This window comes from Phalaenopsis equestris, unplaced genomic scaffold, assembly GCF_001263595.1.
Source record: "Phalaenopsis equestris unplaced genomic scaffold, ASM126359v1 Scaffold232799, whole genome shotgun sequence".
Classification (NCBI taxonomy): Eukaryota; Viridiplantae; Streptophyta; class Magnoliopsida; order Asparagales; family Orchidaceae; genus Phalaenopsis; species Phalaenopsis equestris.
Window position 1 is genome coordinate 319450 of NW_018250760.1, and position 18879 is coordinate 338328.

The 18879-nt window shown below is 35.5% G+C and overlaps 1 protein-coding gene across 1 annotated transcript in view; it reads left to right on the top strand.

Moving 5' to 3' along the window:
• Positions 1–18879, top strand: part of LOC110038429 (CCAAT/enhancer-binding protein zeta) — a 46796-nt gene that overhangs the window by 5308 nt on the left and 22609 nt on the right. Inside the window, 1 exon segment of the mRNA XM_020743276.1 lies at positions 10499–10618. Within this exon segment, the coding sequence (XP_020598935.1) occupies positions 10499–10618 (120 nt within the window).

The window sequence follows — 18879 nt, forward strand, 5'->3', positions numbered from 1 at the left end:
TATGAAGGGTGGCATGCGCCTAGCGGTGGGCAGCTAATGTCAGGTAGCGGCTGGCGATGGATGCTGGTGGGGCGAATGGCGACTGACAGAGCATTTGATTCAGTCGAAGAAATTTAAAATCAAGAATTTAAATGTTAGAATTTATTTGATCACCTACCATTCACTCTGATCAAACCTATGGACAAAAATCATTCCACTGATAAACTTCCCATTTTTTTTCTCTCCTTATGGGTTATGTCTCTCATATAAATAATGTATCCACCCTACTCATCGAAATATGAAAAATATGTAAAATTCTTCCTTCATATTTTTCAATATGTTACCATACCCGCATTTCATAAACTTTATCCTTTGTCTATCTTTCACATCCTCTTCCTTCCGAAATATCCTCCTCAAGTGCAATCTCCAACCATAAATCAAGATCTGATGACAACACAAACATTAGAAAAAGTTCTTTCTCATGTAAGATAAGTGTAAAGCCAATAGTAAATTAGGCTGCTTTGCCTTCATAACATCATCCTCATCAAGCAAATATTAAAAATGTCTTAATAGGAACGAGAAAGTATATATGAAAATCCTACCAAAATGTAGAACGAAAAACAGAAGCAAACACGTATAATACATGTAAACTTGACTTAAAAAGATGTGGGCATGTTGTTTAAGAATTTATCATAACTTATTAGAACTAGATGAAAATACGACACTCGGTAGAACACAATGGATAAAGTCATGTTGTTGTTGTTAGTTGAGATGGACAACTTCCTGCCAGACATCTACCAAGCAATTATGTTTATGTATGGTAGACTGAAGTAAATAGAGAAGTAAGAAATAAATTAGTCTCAAGAAATAAATTAGTCTCAAGTAAATAGAGAAGTAAGAAGTAAGTTAAGTGTTGCCGAGATGAGAATGATTAGGTGGATGAGTGGCTTTACACTTAGAGACAAAATGCGGAATGAATATATTCGTGATAGGGTTGGTGTAGCTCCTGTGACAGACAAAATTAGAGAAAGTCGTCTTAGATGGTTTGGTCATATTAAACGTCGACCATTAGATGATCCGATTAGGAGAGTAGATGTTTTAAATTCGACTTGTGTTAAGAAAAGCAGAGGTAGACCTAGGAAGACTTGGGCTTATTGTATTAAAAATGATCTTAATTTACTAGAACTAAATGAAAATATGATACTAAATAGGACGCAATGGAGAAAAAGGATTCATGTAGCCGACCCCACATAGTGGGATTAAGGCTTTGTTGTTTTGTTGTTGTTGTATTGGTTTTTCTTTAATTTTGGTGCTATGGCATGATTCTAACCATTTCTTACTGTACAAATTTATTTGAAGTACATATATATTAAATTGAAACTTTCTTTTTGTGAATAAGATAAACCAAATAAAGCTTTCGATAAATGTAGGTCACCTTAGTGGATTCAGTTATATATTAATTAAATTTTACTTAATTTCTGTTAATAATGTAATGTCTTAGCTAAAAAAACACCTTCCTAGGAGTGAAATATGATGCATCAAAATCAAATACAAAAAATATTAAACAATATGGGGATAATAGACACAAATATTCGTAAGAGAGGAGAAATGCTGTAATTCACTATCAAATTAGCCACAAATGATGTTTAAGGATAGGGATACTCACCAACCCATCCTAAAACCCATTTACACTTGTTCCCAATTAAAGAAGAAGCTTAAGGTAACTTTTATAATTTATGTACCTGAAAGTATCTTCTCACATGCAACTAACACCTTTACCGAAGATGGTAAGTTGAAGTCATTAGTTCCAAGATTGCTTACACTAATTGAGAGCTAATATTTTATTTGCACAGATACCAAGCGGCCAACTTAAAAAATGAGAAATGACTTAGTTTCCAATAATGCCATATGACCACTTACACACAAACCGAGGTTGGCTTATGTTCCAAGTTTGTGAGATGTGATTCCCATGGTAATCAAATTTGTCTGATTACGCCTGATCTCAATAGCTTGCGATTTCTATCCCATATCTAGATTGCAATTTGATCCCTTAATCTATAAATATGTAATATTCCAAGGTATAATAAATCTTATGGACAAATCATATAAAATGACTGTTTGATTTTGTGCGTTGGATCAAAATGCAACTTAAACACTAGAAATTTTTTAAGATTTTAGGAGAGCAAAGAAACTTGAGCAGTCTTTTTTTTCCCCTTTTGACCTTGTTTACTTTTTGGTGTTTAAGTGGTGTTTCCTTGCTGTTATTGGGACCATTTAGGAGAGTGTTTTTGAAGGAGATTGCTCAGGGAATAGAGCACTCCTTTGTATTGGAGGGGTTTAGAAACAGAGCTGAATGGGATTCCTCCAAATGAAGAATGGATAAGAGTTTTAATTTATTTGGTTGACTTTTGGAGTTATTATATATGTGTATTAGGATTGGATAAACAATTTAAGCATAATGTGCACAACTGCAATCTTTGTCTGATTGGTTGTATTTCAATCTGTATTGATTTTTTGGTTTTGAGGAAATTTTACAAAAATGTTCCCGTTTTATTATTTTGATTGCACATTGAAATAATGGACAAGTTTTATTATTCTTCACAAAAAGTTGAATTATTCTCATCTCTCTTTTTTATTACTTATTATGGTTAACTTTTTTTAATTTTATTTTATTAAAAAGCTAGATGAAGACCCTTAATCATTAAAAGGTTATGACACAACAACAATATAAAAAAATAAAAGAATGAAATAAAAGAAATTGGTAAGATAGCCAAATAGAGGCTGCACTGATAGAACATAGAACTCTTTTGTATTCTCATGGATGCTCAATTCCATCATGGTTTTTTACAATCATCATCATTAGCCGTTTGAGATGAAGATATCCAAAAGTTGGCTATTGTAACAATATTAGTAAAAATGTTTTTGTCATCATTCTTGTTTCTTTCAAAGCATTTTTTGTTTCCTCTGATAGACCAATAGCGTCAATGAAAGAAGTATCTCATGGATCGTAAGATCATCTTCAATATGATTATTTTTCCAATTTTCAAACATAGCTTGGATGCTGCATAAACAAGTTTTAACATCAAAGTTTTTTCAAGTCTTCTCCAAATACCGCTGATGAATCAAAATGTTAAAAGAAAGATGAAAGTTGCTCTTAAGATAAACTATACATAGTTAGGGTCTATTTGGGGCAGCTGCAACTTATTTAAAAGTTGTTGCGCAGCAACTGTGGCAGGAAGGACTGCAAAAGCTGCAGCTGATAAGCTGACTGTAGGTTTATTTTTTATAGTTTTGAAACAACTGTACTGCGGCTATTTCTGAATAAATGAGCTTTTTGCCCATATATTGTAATGTTGTTTATAATAGAAATGTTAATACTAACACATTTCATACTTGAAAACAAATATTCAGTTCAAACATTACAAAGTAAAAAATAGACACCTCACTAAACGGTGAGTAACACGACAATCAAAATTTAAAAAAATAAAATAAAATAATAATTAATAATATGATAATATCATTTTTAAAATACACTTGATTATGTCACACGATAAGCTGTTTTCCAATGAAACTCTCTATGTCTGATCAAGTGGAATCCTCCTACCCATTCGCCCACCTAAAGAAGTCGCAACATTCTGCTCTTTTTCTTGGACACTTGAAAAACTCTCTCGTAACTACATGGTTGTCGCGAAGTAAGTAGCGAACATTGTAGTCCACAGTAGCAATACGATGCTCTAGAGGTTCTGGAAATCCTCAAACTCATCATGCTTGAAGGCTTAAAACTACAAAGCACAGATCCTTAAATGCAACGTTAGTGAAAATGAATAATAGAAATAATAAATTAAAGTTTTATGTAGTTGTAAGTTTTCAGAGAACACAACACGTAACTAATGAATCTATCACTACAAGAAGACAACAAACCTTATAAAAAAAAAGTTCTTGGGTAACTTTAACCTATTTAATACCTAGCTTGCGTGTGTTTTATATGCATGTCATCTAAAAAAAGTCCATCCAGAAGAACCTGAAGTATCATAACACTAAAGAAAGAGAGAAATTTGGTTGTCATTGAAATTTCACATATGACAAGAACAAATAGTGACATATTGGCTATCTAAAAGAACCTTTAAGGTCAAATGTCTCATTATAGTCCTAAAAAAAGCAAGCAATAAAAAAATTATATTATATATTACATCCATGGTTGCCTCATTGACCATTCAGGTGGGAAAGAATGCACACATAAGAACTATAAGTAAAATTGAAATTCAAAATATTTCACTTGTTTAAAAGTATTGATACACCAAACAATAAACATTTACATAACACATTACAAATAAAGTAACAACAAGAATACATATGTTCCCTCCATTCAGCCTCGAATAATAGCATTTGTAATTCGCTCCCTCAACTATATCATCTTGCATGCCCCTTCCCCATCCTGGGTGTAAGTCTCATGCAAATCAATTTCGGCTCTATTGAAGTCAGTAATTGCTCGAAGGATGTCAATGAATAAAGTTATGGAGAGCCATAGTGGCGACCACAATCTGCACTTGTTTGGAAAACGAATATGTAGGCATATTACGCAGTGTGACTCATTTCTTCTTTCAAACTCTAAATGTCCTTTGAATGACATCTCGTATGTCTTTTGTTGAACATCTTTTTCCTACTCCGAGTGACATTGCTAGCCCTCTCAAAATCAAGAATGTGATATCAGGAAAGAGTTTGAGATATTCTCTTTGTAATAGACATCAAGCGTCAATTAAATAATATTTCCTTGTTATAAATAAAATCATTAATATTGCACAAGATATTATTATTTCATTTGTTAATATTTGAGCTAACCTGGAGGTGGCTTCAAGAAGTTATACTTATGAGTTATCGTAACAAATTTGAAAATACGACAGTTATGTGCACTGCATTCCCATCTGACCATCACAAATGTAGAACACATATTGAAATCACATATAACCATCATATTTTGTGTCAGTGATCTACATCATCGAATGTATGCAATCTTTTCACTTTTGAAAACACGCGCATCAACATGTGTACTATCAATCATTCTAATACAATCCTAAAATAGTTATCAAATATATTAGAGACATTGTGTTCAAATAAATTTAGGGAAATATAAATACATGAAACTATATTAAAATATGACACATAATTGTGATCTTGTGAAATTTGCATAGGTATGCTTTGGAATGTAGGGTTTTCGGGGACGATAACTTTTGATGACAAACTAATTAGAACAGTTTACCCAACTGAGAAGTATTTGTTGATAGATTCAAAAGATTATTGGGAAGTGTTCCATGACATTCCTCACGGACTCACTTTGTGATAAATTATAGAGTGTTAATAACTAACACCTCTCTTAAAGTCATCCTGGATGAGCCATAAAGACCATGATTTATGTGCAATTTCTTCAACAATTCAATTAAAATAGTTTGTCATTCGGAACATGTTAAATTTTGTGGGGTGACCCGCAAGCAATTCCCCTACCCACTTGTCGCCTATGTAAGTAGAAGTAATGTTGGGAGATCGAGCAACCTATGAGTTGTAATATTTTTGCAATAAACATAATGCAACTGTAATTATTCTCTCGTGTCTTTCTCTATCCATGATATTCATTGTATAAGCATATATCACTATAAAAGAAGACTAAATCAGATTTAACAACATTTAACGTAAAAAGATAGCATATAATGAACATTGTACTGTAAGAAATAATTGGAAGCTATCGAAATTTAAAAAAAATATGAAATCCAAACCATATAAATTAGTCCATAAAATAAACTAAAAAATTTACGCATCTTGATTGTCGTAATGATATCTTAAATAATTCATCCTACGCTCAACTTTCATTGATATGAAAACTCTCTACTTGTCGGGTCTTCCAACAATTTCATGGAGAACAAGTAAAGCGGCATGGCCTCATCAGTTTTTGCAGTATCTTCCATAACTCTTATAAACTGCTGGATAGAATTTTCATGTGACTCACTAGGCTCACTGGTGCATGAAACCCTGTGATACATCACTTGAAGGGAAGAAGAGATATTGGCGGTTGTCTTGATACAAAACACAAAAAAAAAAAAAACTCTAAAACATAAAAAATGCAAATATATATTAAGTGGATAGTGAGGAGTGGCCTAGGATGGTATACCGACTCCGCAACAACAAAAACAACTAGACTGGTTCATTTCGGGCTTGAAATTGCAGCACGCCACGGTCGCGGCACTATAACAGTGCCAGAAGAACAGTCCCACGACACTATAGCTAATGTGGCGGAAGGGGGTAGGGCTCCTGGTCGCTCTCGCGATAGTATCATGGAGTTGGGGGAGATTTGACTTTATCAATCGAAGTTTTTGTCTCCTTATGGTGGTCAGATCAATCATTTTAAAAGTGGTAGAGTTATTGTAACTCCTCGATAATTCACTTATGCCAGCAATTTCATTTCAAACATCCTAATAGAATAAATAACATCTGCTTTTAGCATAACCTGAGTTGTAGTTGCATATAATCATAGTTTTTTCCAAAGTAACATTCGAGACACTAGTTCCGTAACTTTTCTCTTCCACTCCTCGTACTCGATCTATTTTCTCCATCAAGCAAATATGTAAGGAGGATTCAAATTTGGGGATGAAATCTGTGGCAAAGTGAGCCACTCTCATTAGTAACCATTCAGGAGAAACATCGTCTTCTCTGGTAGGACCTGAATCTCACTGTAGGATTCTCTTTCCTACAAAGACCCTGAGGTGATACCCAACACTACAATTCATCCATCCTATATGATCCTCTTTTGGGGGGTTCATCGTTGAACTAATTTTAATACTTAAATGACTGTATTTTCTTCAAGAAATAACTCAAAATTTTCTAATATCTGACAAGTTGGACCTTCTTCAATAAGGAAAACTCGGGATATAGACTATATATCTGAAACGTCTAAGATTCTTTTATCTGAAGTTGCCCTGTGTCTAGTATCGACTCCTCAAACTCACAGCTTTTTGGGACATTCAATGTCAATCTTTTTGATGCTCTTCCAAACGTCTACAAAATCTAGTTTGAGGCACCACAACCTCATAATCTGTATGAATACTCATTACCTCATATTTTCTACCTTTTAGAGCAGCTACTATCAACTCACTTGGAGTCTCTCTCCTGGGGTCAACTGAAATTGTTGGCGTTTATTTCTTGTTAGCTGAAAGTTGAGAAGCCTCTTTGAAATTTTCTTCTCCTAGATCATTGTTTGTCTCTTCAATTGCTCCCTGATCTGTGATGAGATCAATCTCTTGGTTGTGCAAGTTGGTTCGGTATGCCTAAATTCAATGACGGATGAATTTTGGCATGTTGGTTGGCGTCTTTTGGTTTCCCTTTTGAACTAGCATCTCTTCGGGTGGGGTCAACTCGGATGTTCTCCTAAGTATACTTTGACTCTAATATCCTGTTGTTGAACCCTGTCTATAAATTGTTGTGGTTGTTTGTGGTCTCTCAACTTTTGAAGCTAGGGTTTGAACATCTGGTTTGTAGTGAGGTGGTAGGAACTGACATTCCATCTCATATTTCATCTTGGACCGGGTAGTAATTTTAATCTTTTTTTCTAGCTGACATAGGGACTTTAGATTTTGCCACCAAAATGATGCATTATTCTTCAGCTTTCTGGCGGCTAGTTTCATCATTTAGTCGGTTGAAACGCCCCGACACTCGAAGATACATTACGAAGTCAGGAGCCACTCAATGACCTCATCTGACTCCATGTGGTCGTTGAAATATGGTAAATCTACATTTACTTTAAAATTATGGCTTCTCAAATATTTCAGGTTGCATCTTCGAAGCAAAGGTTCTTCATCCCTAAAATTTTCACTTTATCTCTTTTATTTGGCAAGTGTCCGTGTGCCTATGGGCGACCCGTCTGGATTGCCTCTCGAAGATGGTAAGCTTCGATATTAGTTGGCGGCTTTCCCACTTCATATCCTCCCTAGAAATCCCCCGGATATCTAATTGTGAATTTTTCATAAACGACATCGTGTCATTTCCCCTTGATCAAGCTTCCAACGATTATCTCCTTGGCGGCATGACTAGGTTTGGAATGTGGGTAGGTGGAATGAGATGTGTAAAGGTGATTAGGGTGAGAAAGAAAAATTTTAGGTGGATATAGGTTTAGGTGTAGTGGATGTTAGAAACCTTAGAATGAGATTAGAATTACACTAACTTTGATACTAAACCAGAGTTAACCCAAACCACAACAGGAAAATAAATATTATTCCTAAAAGACAAATAAACGGTTACAACCAACACACTTGAAAGGGAAAATACAAATCTAAGCAAACTCCACTAAAGTGTATCCTAAGGGTGCTGAAGTTGACTAGATGGATCAGCATGGTTGGTGGGTGTGGTGGCAGCAAAGGAATTCTGGTGGTAGCGAGGGGGAGGTGCAAAAATGCAGGGACATCAAGTGTTGTTGCTATCCTGGATGGTGGCAGCGAAGAGTTTGAGTGAGTGGCGTCAGAACAACAGGAAGGTGGTGTTTCCTAGCTGTCCTCGGTGACAATGACACAGTAGGAGGGCTGAAACAACAGTAACAAGGGGAAGTTGGGGCGACAACAATGTTAGAACGGAAGGGTAGATGACTGAGAGGCTGGGGGCTGCAGGAAAACAATAAGGTGAAGGGGTTTTTTGGTTGAGGCAACACTGTTGGATGGTTGGATAGCGGCGACAATGATATTTGTGTCTGTGTGCTGGACAGCTGGGGCAGTTGAGGCGACAACAATGCTAGAACAACAGTAACAAGGGGCAGTTGGGGCGACAACAATGCTAGAACGGAGGGGTAGATGACTGAGAGGTTTGAGGCTGCAGAAAAACGATAAGGCGAAGGGGTTTTCTGGGTGAGGCAGCAGTATTGGATGTTTGGATAGTAAGGAGTGGCCCATAAGGGTTGGTTGACTTCGCAACTGCGAAGAAAACTAGATTGGTTCGGTCCAGGCACAAAACTACAACCCGCCATGATTGTGGCACTGTAGTCGTGGTGTGAGAATAGTAACGCGACACTTGCAGCTAATGTCGCGAGAAAGGTGTGGGGGTGGGGATTTTCTAAAGCCCCAAATAACATCCAATGATGGCCACCAAGAACCTATTGGATGAAGTTCAGACCAAAGGAAAGTATATTTTCTATTCACTGTCGAACATAAATTTTGATGGAAACAAAATTCACAAGATTATCGGTCATCAAAATACGTAGAAATAGAAAATTTATCATCCCCAAAAAAAAATTAATAATTTACGATGTAGAATTTAGTAATTTTTAGTTTTGAATTTTATTTTTACTAGTGGATCTCAAAATGGAAGCTTTAGAATTTTAAAGCATGTCATCTTCTTCATTTTAATATTTAAACTCTTAACATTCCAAGTACCATTAATCAGGAAGGAGCAAAAAAAGAAAGAAAATAATAATAATAAAAAAAAAAACAAGACGACCATTTAATAAATCAAAGCAGAAGAATTCATAATCTTCTCCTATTCTCTTGACTTATTACACTGTAACAATAATATCCCATAATTGTGAAGTTGATCGTTATAATTTTTATCTATCCTTCCCATTGTGTAGAGCTCTTCTTTTGAATAGAACTGTGACCTTATTTAAGTCTATTTTTATATTTAATGGATGGTAACTATCATTCCTCTTTAAGATTGCTTAATAAACCTTTATTTTGTACCTGAATTATTCTTATTGTCCAAATACTTCAGAATACTATTGCAGTTGGTAGGTGGTGCACTTGCACATTAATTGAAGCTTCTAAATGAACGTCTTTCTAAATAGCATTTTTATTCATGTAAATAAATTTATCAAACTTTATTGTGACGATCTTCAGAGCTTCAAAACTTCCTAAATAAAATAGCAATTCTTAAAATGCAATCCAAATATCAACACATCCATCATCTCTTGTAGCTCCTATACTTTCCTCCACTTTTTAACCATCATAGTTACACTATGTATTACATATATGCTTTGATGTCCAAGGATTCAATATCCTCAGAAGATTTAAATTTAAAAAAAAGAATGATCTTATAAAAGTATTGTAAGAGAAACATTTTTCATTCCAATGCCAGTTTAGCATATTAAAGACAAAAAACAAAATCCAAACTTTGCAGTGCTTCCCTATCCTCTTTCATGGACTTGAGAAAGTGCATAACAACTCTACATTCTTCCACCCTAGATGAATATGAACTAGAGCTAGTTTGATGTACCTTATTTCTACAACCAAATATCTATGTATCTATATATATATATATATATATATATATATATATGTATGTATGTACATATATATATGTATCTGGCTAGTCTGTAGACAGTTGAAACATTCCATCTTTCCTATAAATTCCTTTCTAGGGAAATTGGAGAGAATGAAGAAGGTGGTACTTAGCGTCTCTTATATGATTAAATCACCTCAACAAAAGATTAATTATTATATTATGTAAGGGCACAGCTTTGTCTTTAGACTATTAACGAATTATGCCTTTTCAGGTTATTGCCAAACCGCAGGTTGAAATGCCTCATACAAAGACCCTTGCATATTTTACCAGAAAACAAGGATGGCTACTCTCTTCTGCTTTTTTGGTATTGGGAGGAATGCTTGAAGCAAAGGTTTGATCCTGTTTTTGAGTAACTTTTATATTTTGCTATTTTATTGTCTTGAATATCCACACACGGTGTTCTGAATTTGTAGATTATGCATTCACTCAGATTTTTATAGAAGGTTTCTTTTCTTTATCTTTGTATTGTTTAAAATTTGTTTTATAACAATGCTTTTTAGTCTGTTCTATGTTGGCTGAGCCCATAGAATCTTTGGAAAATTGATTCAGTAAGGAAATTCTTCCAAGTTCTTATGAATTTGAGGTCCTTTTTTATTATATGTATAGGGGCTTATTAGAGAAGAAAATTAATTATTAATTAATAATCATTATTCTTGTTAAATAAACCTCAAATATATAAATTTTTGCTTGACAATTTATTGTAGGAGCAGTAAAGTAATTAAAAATATCACTGGTGTCTAATTATCACATTATCTAGCATAAGGATGGGTGTTAGATTGAAGAGATAGTCCACTTAATTGTGTTGTTGGTTTTCCCATCTTTTTCTCAGCTCGAAAGTAAATTCTTTAGGATTGGCGAGAAGTTTTTCTTTTTGTTCTTCTATAGACGGAAGCAATTAAAATTGTAAAATTTAACTTATATTTTTTGCCTATAATAATATATTCCCAAATTTCTTGGTGGCCAAATGATATTTCAAATGGAAATATACATATTTCACCGAAATTAGGAAAGAGTCCACATCATTAATAAATTTTATATTTTCATTTGGTTTAGGAATTGAATGCATATTTCCCATCATTAACAAATTAGGAAAAATGCTAACATTCACGATAAACAATGGAATTCAGAGAGAAAACTGAGTAGGAGACTGGGATGTTATTTGGAGGTAAGATCATATATTTGTTTTTGTGATTCCAAATATTTCAAGTATGCCAACTTTAATTTTTGGCATCCTCTAACCTTGAAAGTTTTAATTGTAACCTTTACGTGGAAAGTGGAAGGGTAGGGTTATGAGCTACAATTTACAACTCTCAACAGACACTGAAACACTAATTCTTCAATTAGCTGAGAATTTTTTTAAATAATTTTTCGGTTTAATTTTAGCAGTTTTCATTAGAGGTAGATTAGGAAATTCTACACTCTTCAGGATAATGGTACTTATTAGCTTTAACCTCTTAAGAGATACTAAAGCGACAATTTTAATTGTTTTTGAACTGAATAATGTGTAGCAGTATACTTTCTACGTTTGATTGTATAAAATAATTTTCTCATATTGTAAAATGAATTTACATCACTCAACCTAGGGGGTGCAACGATAAATAAGAGGCCTTCATAGGAATGCTATAATATCATTATTGTTATTAAATTCTTTTTTAGGGTATTTGATATTTTTTATGATGAATCAAATGTGATCCATGTGCAAGTGGAATATGTTGAGATCACTCTATGTTTGAGGTGACACCTAGGCTTGGTTAACAAAAAAATTAAGTTTGCTAGGATTTTCTCTTAGATGGCAACTCTAAATCACTTTCCCACACATTTGATACGTGTATTGAATATATTATCATTTGAAGGATCATATGTAAACATATCAATGTGTTCGTCATGATGATTTGGGAGCTATGGGTAAAGAAAAAAATACAAATCTTAAGAATTCTTATATGTATGTGTTACTGGGATTAGATATTTTATGAAGCTATTAAAGGAATTCAATATGTCTATGAACCTTTAATTCAATAATTTTATTTAATGTTTTTGAAATAAATTAGATACAATTTTCTTTGTAGGTTCAAACATAGGGCAAAAACTCACCATATTTGTGTATTAGAATAATCCCTAATTATGCTATTTTTAAAAATTCCATGATAAGGATGTTCATTTGAGTTTTTTCAATTAATGCTAAAATGAAAATCGGATCCAAAATTTCTTAGAAAGAAAATTAACCTTGTACTTCCATCATTTCACTGAAATTATTTTAGAACTGGTTTTGTTTAAACTAGAAAGATCAAATTTGTGCATTTGTTGTTTGATAATAAAACTTGTTTAGATTCTTGCTTACCTTTGGTCTAGCTTGCTTATAGGTGTCAGTTGATTGTACCATATTGAGTTGGGCAATCTCATTGTAGATTAGACCAACATGAGCCAAGTAAGCTTGGATAGTGAGCTGCTTGGCTATATTTTGTAGGTATTGCATGCTGTTGAATTGTGAAAATCAATTTAGAACATCAAGAAAACAAGAATAATGATACCAAACAATTATTTGTTGTTAATGCCAAATCTCTGAGACATCTGAATTCCTAATCAAATAAAGTCTTCCACAAAGAAAATAAAAACTACTATGAATCTTATTATAATCAAGCTAATTAAAAATGAATTGAAATTTTACAGTAAATGATTTAAATTAGAGTTTTGTCATCAGAAATTGAGCGTACTTTAACTGAATTGGCTTAATGGTTAGACCATTTTGACACTCTACATCAATTCCCCAGAGCTAAAATGATTTTCCTCTAGTGAGTAAAAATTGTGGAATCTCTCCAGAACTTCAGAAGATCAACAATGTATTCATTGGAAGTCTTGGGATCTAATGAAGTATACAATAGATAAATTTTCGATAGAAAGAAAGCATACTCGGAATCGAATGAACTACTTTTATAAATGGCAAGCACTAGAGGCTCGGAAATGCCTTAACTCAATGATAATTGCATCTTTAAAAGGAAGGTCATTTTTAATGTTGAAAGGTCTTTAACCGTACAATTGGTTTTTGGTAACTAGTAATGTCTCTATGTTTTATGACTTTGGTTGCCAAATACAAATAGTCGAGGTTTAAATTATGTATAAAACATAATCAAACCAAATCATTGTCTTTCTTGAAAATTTACAGACATTATAATGAGCTTATTTGATAACTATATGCCTTTAATCTTATAAAACAATATTTATTTGAAAAATAATATAAAATTGATGCAAAATAATTAACGCAATACAGCAAAATTATAGAATGCATTCTTAGAAATGCAGTAATTACAAATTGCTGAATGACTAAATGATCTGTTAAGGAAACTACTTCGAAAGAGTCACCTTTTAATTTCTCTGCGGAATAGGATCACAGGATTTGAGAAAACCGGAACAAAAAATTTAAGGAAACACAATCAAAGCAATAAGAAAAACACACAAATTTTACGTGAGAAAACCCAAAAACGTGAAAAACCATAGCCACACCACCACAAATTTTACTATGTAATTCAGAAAATTTTACAAAAAACTCACACAAGTTTCTTCTCCACACTCACCCGAAGAAACGTACAACACTTGCACCAACAATCTTCCTTCTTAAATCCAAAGAAAAAATAACACTGAATCACCGAAATCTATCTCTTCAACACTCTTCACCTTCACTGGGATGCTTGTCAAAAAAGACAGAATAAAGAAACAACAAAACTCAACAAAAAAGCTTGAAATTGGGATTAAAAACTATAATCACGTCACTAACTGCTCTGGCCAACTAGGCGTCAAGCTCTCGGGTAACTGGCCCCCCAGCGCCAAAAGTGAGCGCTTAAGACCCCATTGGTGCCTAAGCGCCCAAAGTGTGCACTAGATTTCCACCTGCTCGGTCTGTGAACAACCAATGAGCGCTTGAGCACCCATAGCCCGACGCTAAGGTACCGGGAGCACTGTCTGTGAGAAAGCCAGCCTACTTGTTGATCATGGGTGCTCCTCTCAGACTCCACACCTAACAATCTCTCACTTGGAAACTGATAGCACCGAGTCCAGTCCTCTGTACCTGCACTTTCATCCGAATCACCTTCATAATCACGTCATGCGATCACGTCCGTGGTGTGCCTTATCGTCTCAATTTTTATGAAATCCAACTGCAGCCAAGCACAGATTCAGTTTCTCAACCGTCACCACCTTTGTCAGCATATTCGTTGGATTTTTAGTTGTATGTATCTTTTACAAAAATAATTACTCATCTTCTATAAGAGATCAAATGAAATAATACCCGAGCCGGATGTGTTTCATCCTGGAATGAAAATAACGTTCTTAGCAAGATGAATCACACTCATACTGTCACTGTAGAGCTTTTCAATCCCCTGCTCCTTACCCAATTCTGTCATGAAATATTCGCACATCAAACCTATGAGAGCTTCAACTCTTCTTCTACGCCTCTCTCTAGTTGCATCCATATATTTCGATATCTAAGTGGTTAACACATAAGCATCAATGAATTAGCTACAATAATATAAGACTATGAACAAAACCAACACAAGCAAATAACGTTACATAAGTAAATAGAAAACATTACGAGGAATAAAAAACTCTAATGTAAAGCAACATGTCCAAAATAGTTTAAATATGTAGAGCACAATGAAAATTATAAACATAAAGAAATGTGCCACGCGAATCTAATTAAAAAAATCTATCTTAATTGTTCATGTTCCCATAAAAATATTGTGGGTAAGTCATCATACGGTTAGCGGATATCGTGATGAAAAACTATTTTCGGGTCGAATCTGCAAGCAACTTCCATAAATCAAATAAAACGACATGTCCTCCGAAAGTTTTAGAGTTTAATCCATAATTTGCACAACCTGCTGGACAGAAGTTGCTCGAGATGTGCTGAAGTCATTGGTGCATGAAGCCATTAATTGTGATATTTGGCTTCTAAGGAAGTAGCTTTTGCTTTCTTTTTATTTTCAACCTAGTGACGCTTAGAGCGACATATAGAGTCAACTTCATGGAGGTCTGGGCAGGTGCCTTTAGTGGAATCACCCTTTTGGTCAGCTCCCAATTTTTTTATGATACCACCAAACTCTGTCTCACTGAGGACGCATGCATTGTTGCTCGTTGCCACGACACCCCTAAACATATGGTCTAATTTCTCCAACTTAGGATTGATTCCACTGTATTTAAATTTTTTTGCAGTAGACACAACCTACAAATTTATATTACATGAAGTTGAATTTAAAAACAAATTAAAAAATGACAAAAATATGGGACACGTAAAAAAAGCTCACCGCAAGTCTCTCTGCCCACCATTCTTCGGAAGCATTAATCATTCGTTTGACCGGATTCTACCCCAAGCACGTTGATCCTGGCTCGAATTCCTTTCAGATTTTTCAACTATTCTTTAGCTGATCCCACTTATTTTTTAACTGCGTCCTATCACACTATGTTTTTAATTTCCTTGAATTTTCTAATAATGTTTTGTCTCTCTTCCTTGTTGAAATAGGTTTTTGGTCTATTTCCCAGATTTACCTCCTTGAGGTGAATGTCGCTAAATATTAATTTTGTTTCTTTATCCCATATTATAGATGAACCAACAAATTTTGTCTTAACAATTGTATTACTAGAATGAGAAAAAAACTATTTAACATGAATATTAATGGGAATGTCATAATATCATCACCACTTCCTCCACACATAGACACATGAAGACACCAACACATCCACCACACCACCTCCACACAAACACAACCACACACTAACCACCACCTCCACAACACTCCATAACCACACACCACCACCTCCACACAAACATCACCACCTCTACACACCACCACATAGAAACCACCAGACACAACACAAACACCACCGAACACGACACAAACACCACACAAACAACAACACATCCACTAGACACCACCACCTCAACACTAATACCTCCACACACTGGAACATGAAGACACCAATGCATCCACCACACCACACTTCACACACCACTACCTTCACACAAACACAACAACGCACTAACCACCACTTCTACAACCACACACAAAAAACTCCATATAGATATCACCATTTCCACACATGTCCACACAGACACCACCATACAGGACACATACACCACCCAAACACTAGCACTTCCACCTGACACCACCATCTCCACACCAACATCTCCACACACCAACACATCCACCACACCACACACCAACAACTCCACATAAATAGAACCACACACTAACCACGGTCCTTCTTGAGGCAAAGGTTGCAAAATATTACTTTCGTCTGTTTATCCCATATTACAGATGAACCAACCTCTTTTGTCTTAGCCATTGTATTACTAGCATGAGAAAAAAACTATTTAACATGACTATAAATGCCACAGTATCACAGATCAAAGAAAAAAATAGGAATCTCATAATATCATTACCACCACCTCCACATCAACACCTCCACACACCGACACTTGAAGACACCAACACATTCGCCACACCACTAGCACCATCTCCACACACCAACATCTCCATACAAACACAAACACACGCTAACCACCACCTCCAAAATCACACACCAACACCTCCACACAAACACACGCTAACCACCACCTCCACACAAACACACGCTAACCACCACCTCCAAAAGCACACACAAACACCTCCACACAGACACCATCACACAGATGACAACACCTCCACCAAAGTTGGCACACACACAACCACTTCCACACCAACACCTCCACAAACCGACACATCAAGACACCAACACATCCACCACACCACGACCACCACCTCCACACACTAACATCTCCACACAAACAGAACGACGCATTAACCATCGACCTCTTTGAGGCAAAGACTGCAAAATATTACTTTCATCTCTTTATCCCATATTACAGATGAACCAATATTTTTTGTCTTAACTATTGTATTACTAGCATGAGAAAGAACTATTTAATATGACTATAAATGCCACAATATCACAAATCAAAGAAAAAATAGAGATGTCATACTATCATCACCAACACCTCCACACACCGACACTTGAAGACACCAACACCTCCACACACCAACACCTCCACACTAACCATCACCTCCACGACCATGCACCAGCGCCTCCACATAGACACCACCACCTCTGCACACTATCATACGTACACAACACAGATAACAACACCTCCACTAAACACCACCAGACACGACACGACCACCACATAGACACGACCACCAACACCACCTCCACACAAACACGACCACGCACTAACCACCACATCCACAAACACACACCAAAACCTCCACACAAACACCACCATCTCCATACGCCACGACACAGACACCACACAAACACCACACTGACACTAACACCTCCATTTCCACACCACCATTTCCACACCAACATCTCCACACATTGGCACATCGAGACACCAACACATCCACCACATAACCTCCTCCACACCCCAATACCTCCACATAGACAGAACCGCACACTAACCAACACCTCCACAACCACAAACCACTAGCTCCACACAGACACCACCACATTCACAACCACAAACCACTAGCTCCACACAGACACCACCACCTCCACACACCAACCACACACCTCCACACAGATAAGGGGAGACATATGAAGGCCAAATCAACCTTAAGAAATCAAAGGGCATATCAGCAAACCCATATTTAACCTCTATTTTATGAGCTTTATCAAAACATACACAACACCAAACATTGCTATTAGCAAATGCAGCACTACGTTTCATACATTTATCGATTTCTTACTACCATGAAAAAATCAATAATAAAATCTCAACCCATATTTAAAACACACAATACCAAAAACATAGCTATTAACAAATTTAGCACCATCTTCCATCCATTTTTCAAATTCACGCTCAAATATCCAAATTTATGTTAAAATCCCAACCCATATACAAAACAAGCACTTCACTTGAAATATTGCTATCAACAAATCCAGCACTAACTTTCATCCATTTTTCAAATGCCTACTCACATATTAAAATTCATGATAAAATCCCACATTTTTCCTTAACAAATCTAGCACCGGAAACTAAAGAGGGCAAAGCCACCATGAAGGGGTGTTTCGAGAGCTATGCATGTAATCATCCCAAAACAAAAAAAGAAAATGCAAATCACAAACCATACACAACAAATATGTCGAGAAGCATTACTTAGGGTGTTGGGTATTTAATTATCCCAATAAAACAAAAAAGAACAGATCAAATTCACAAATCAAACAGATCACGTACAAAGCACCCGAAACATTGCTAACAGAAAATCAAGCACCAAATCCAAAGCTTACGGCAAAGCACCAATCCAAGTAACATTGCCAATTGAAATCGCAAAGTAAAAAGCTTCAAAATCATAAACCAAATCGATCATGGATGCAACATGTAGCTTCAAAATCATCAACCGAGCATATCAAACCGGGCAAACAGAGAAATCAGGGAGAGGAAACTAACAACCATAATGCGCTGAAGGTGAAAAACAGAGGGGAGAGATAGAAGAGGGACTACCGCACAGAGCTCGTAATGCGCACAACCACCAAACCGAACTGACAAAGAGAAGGGAGAGGGAA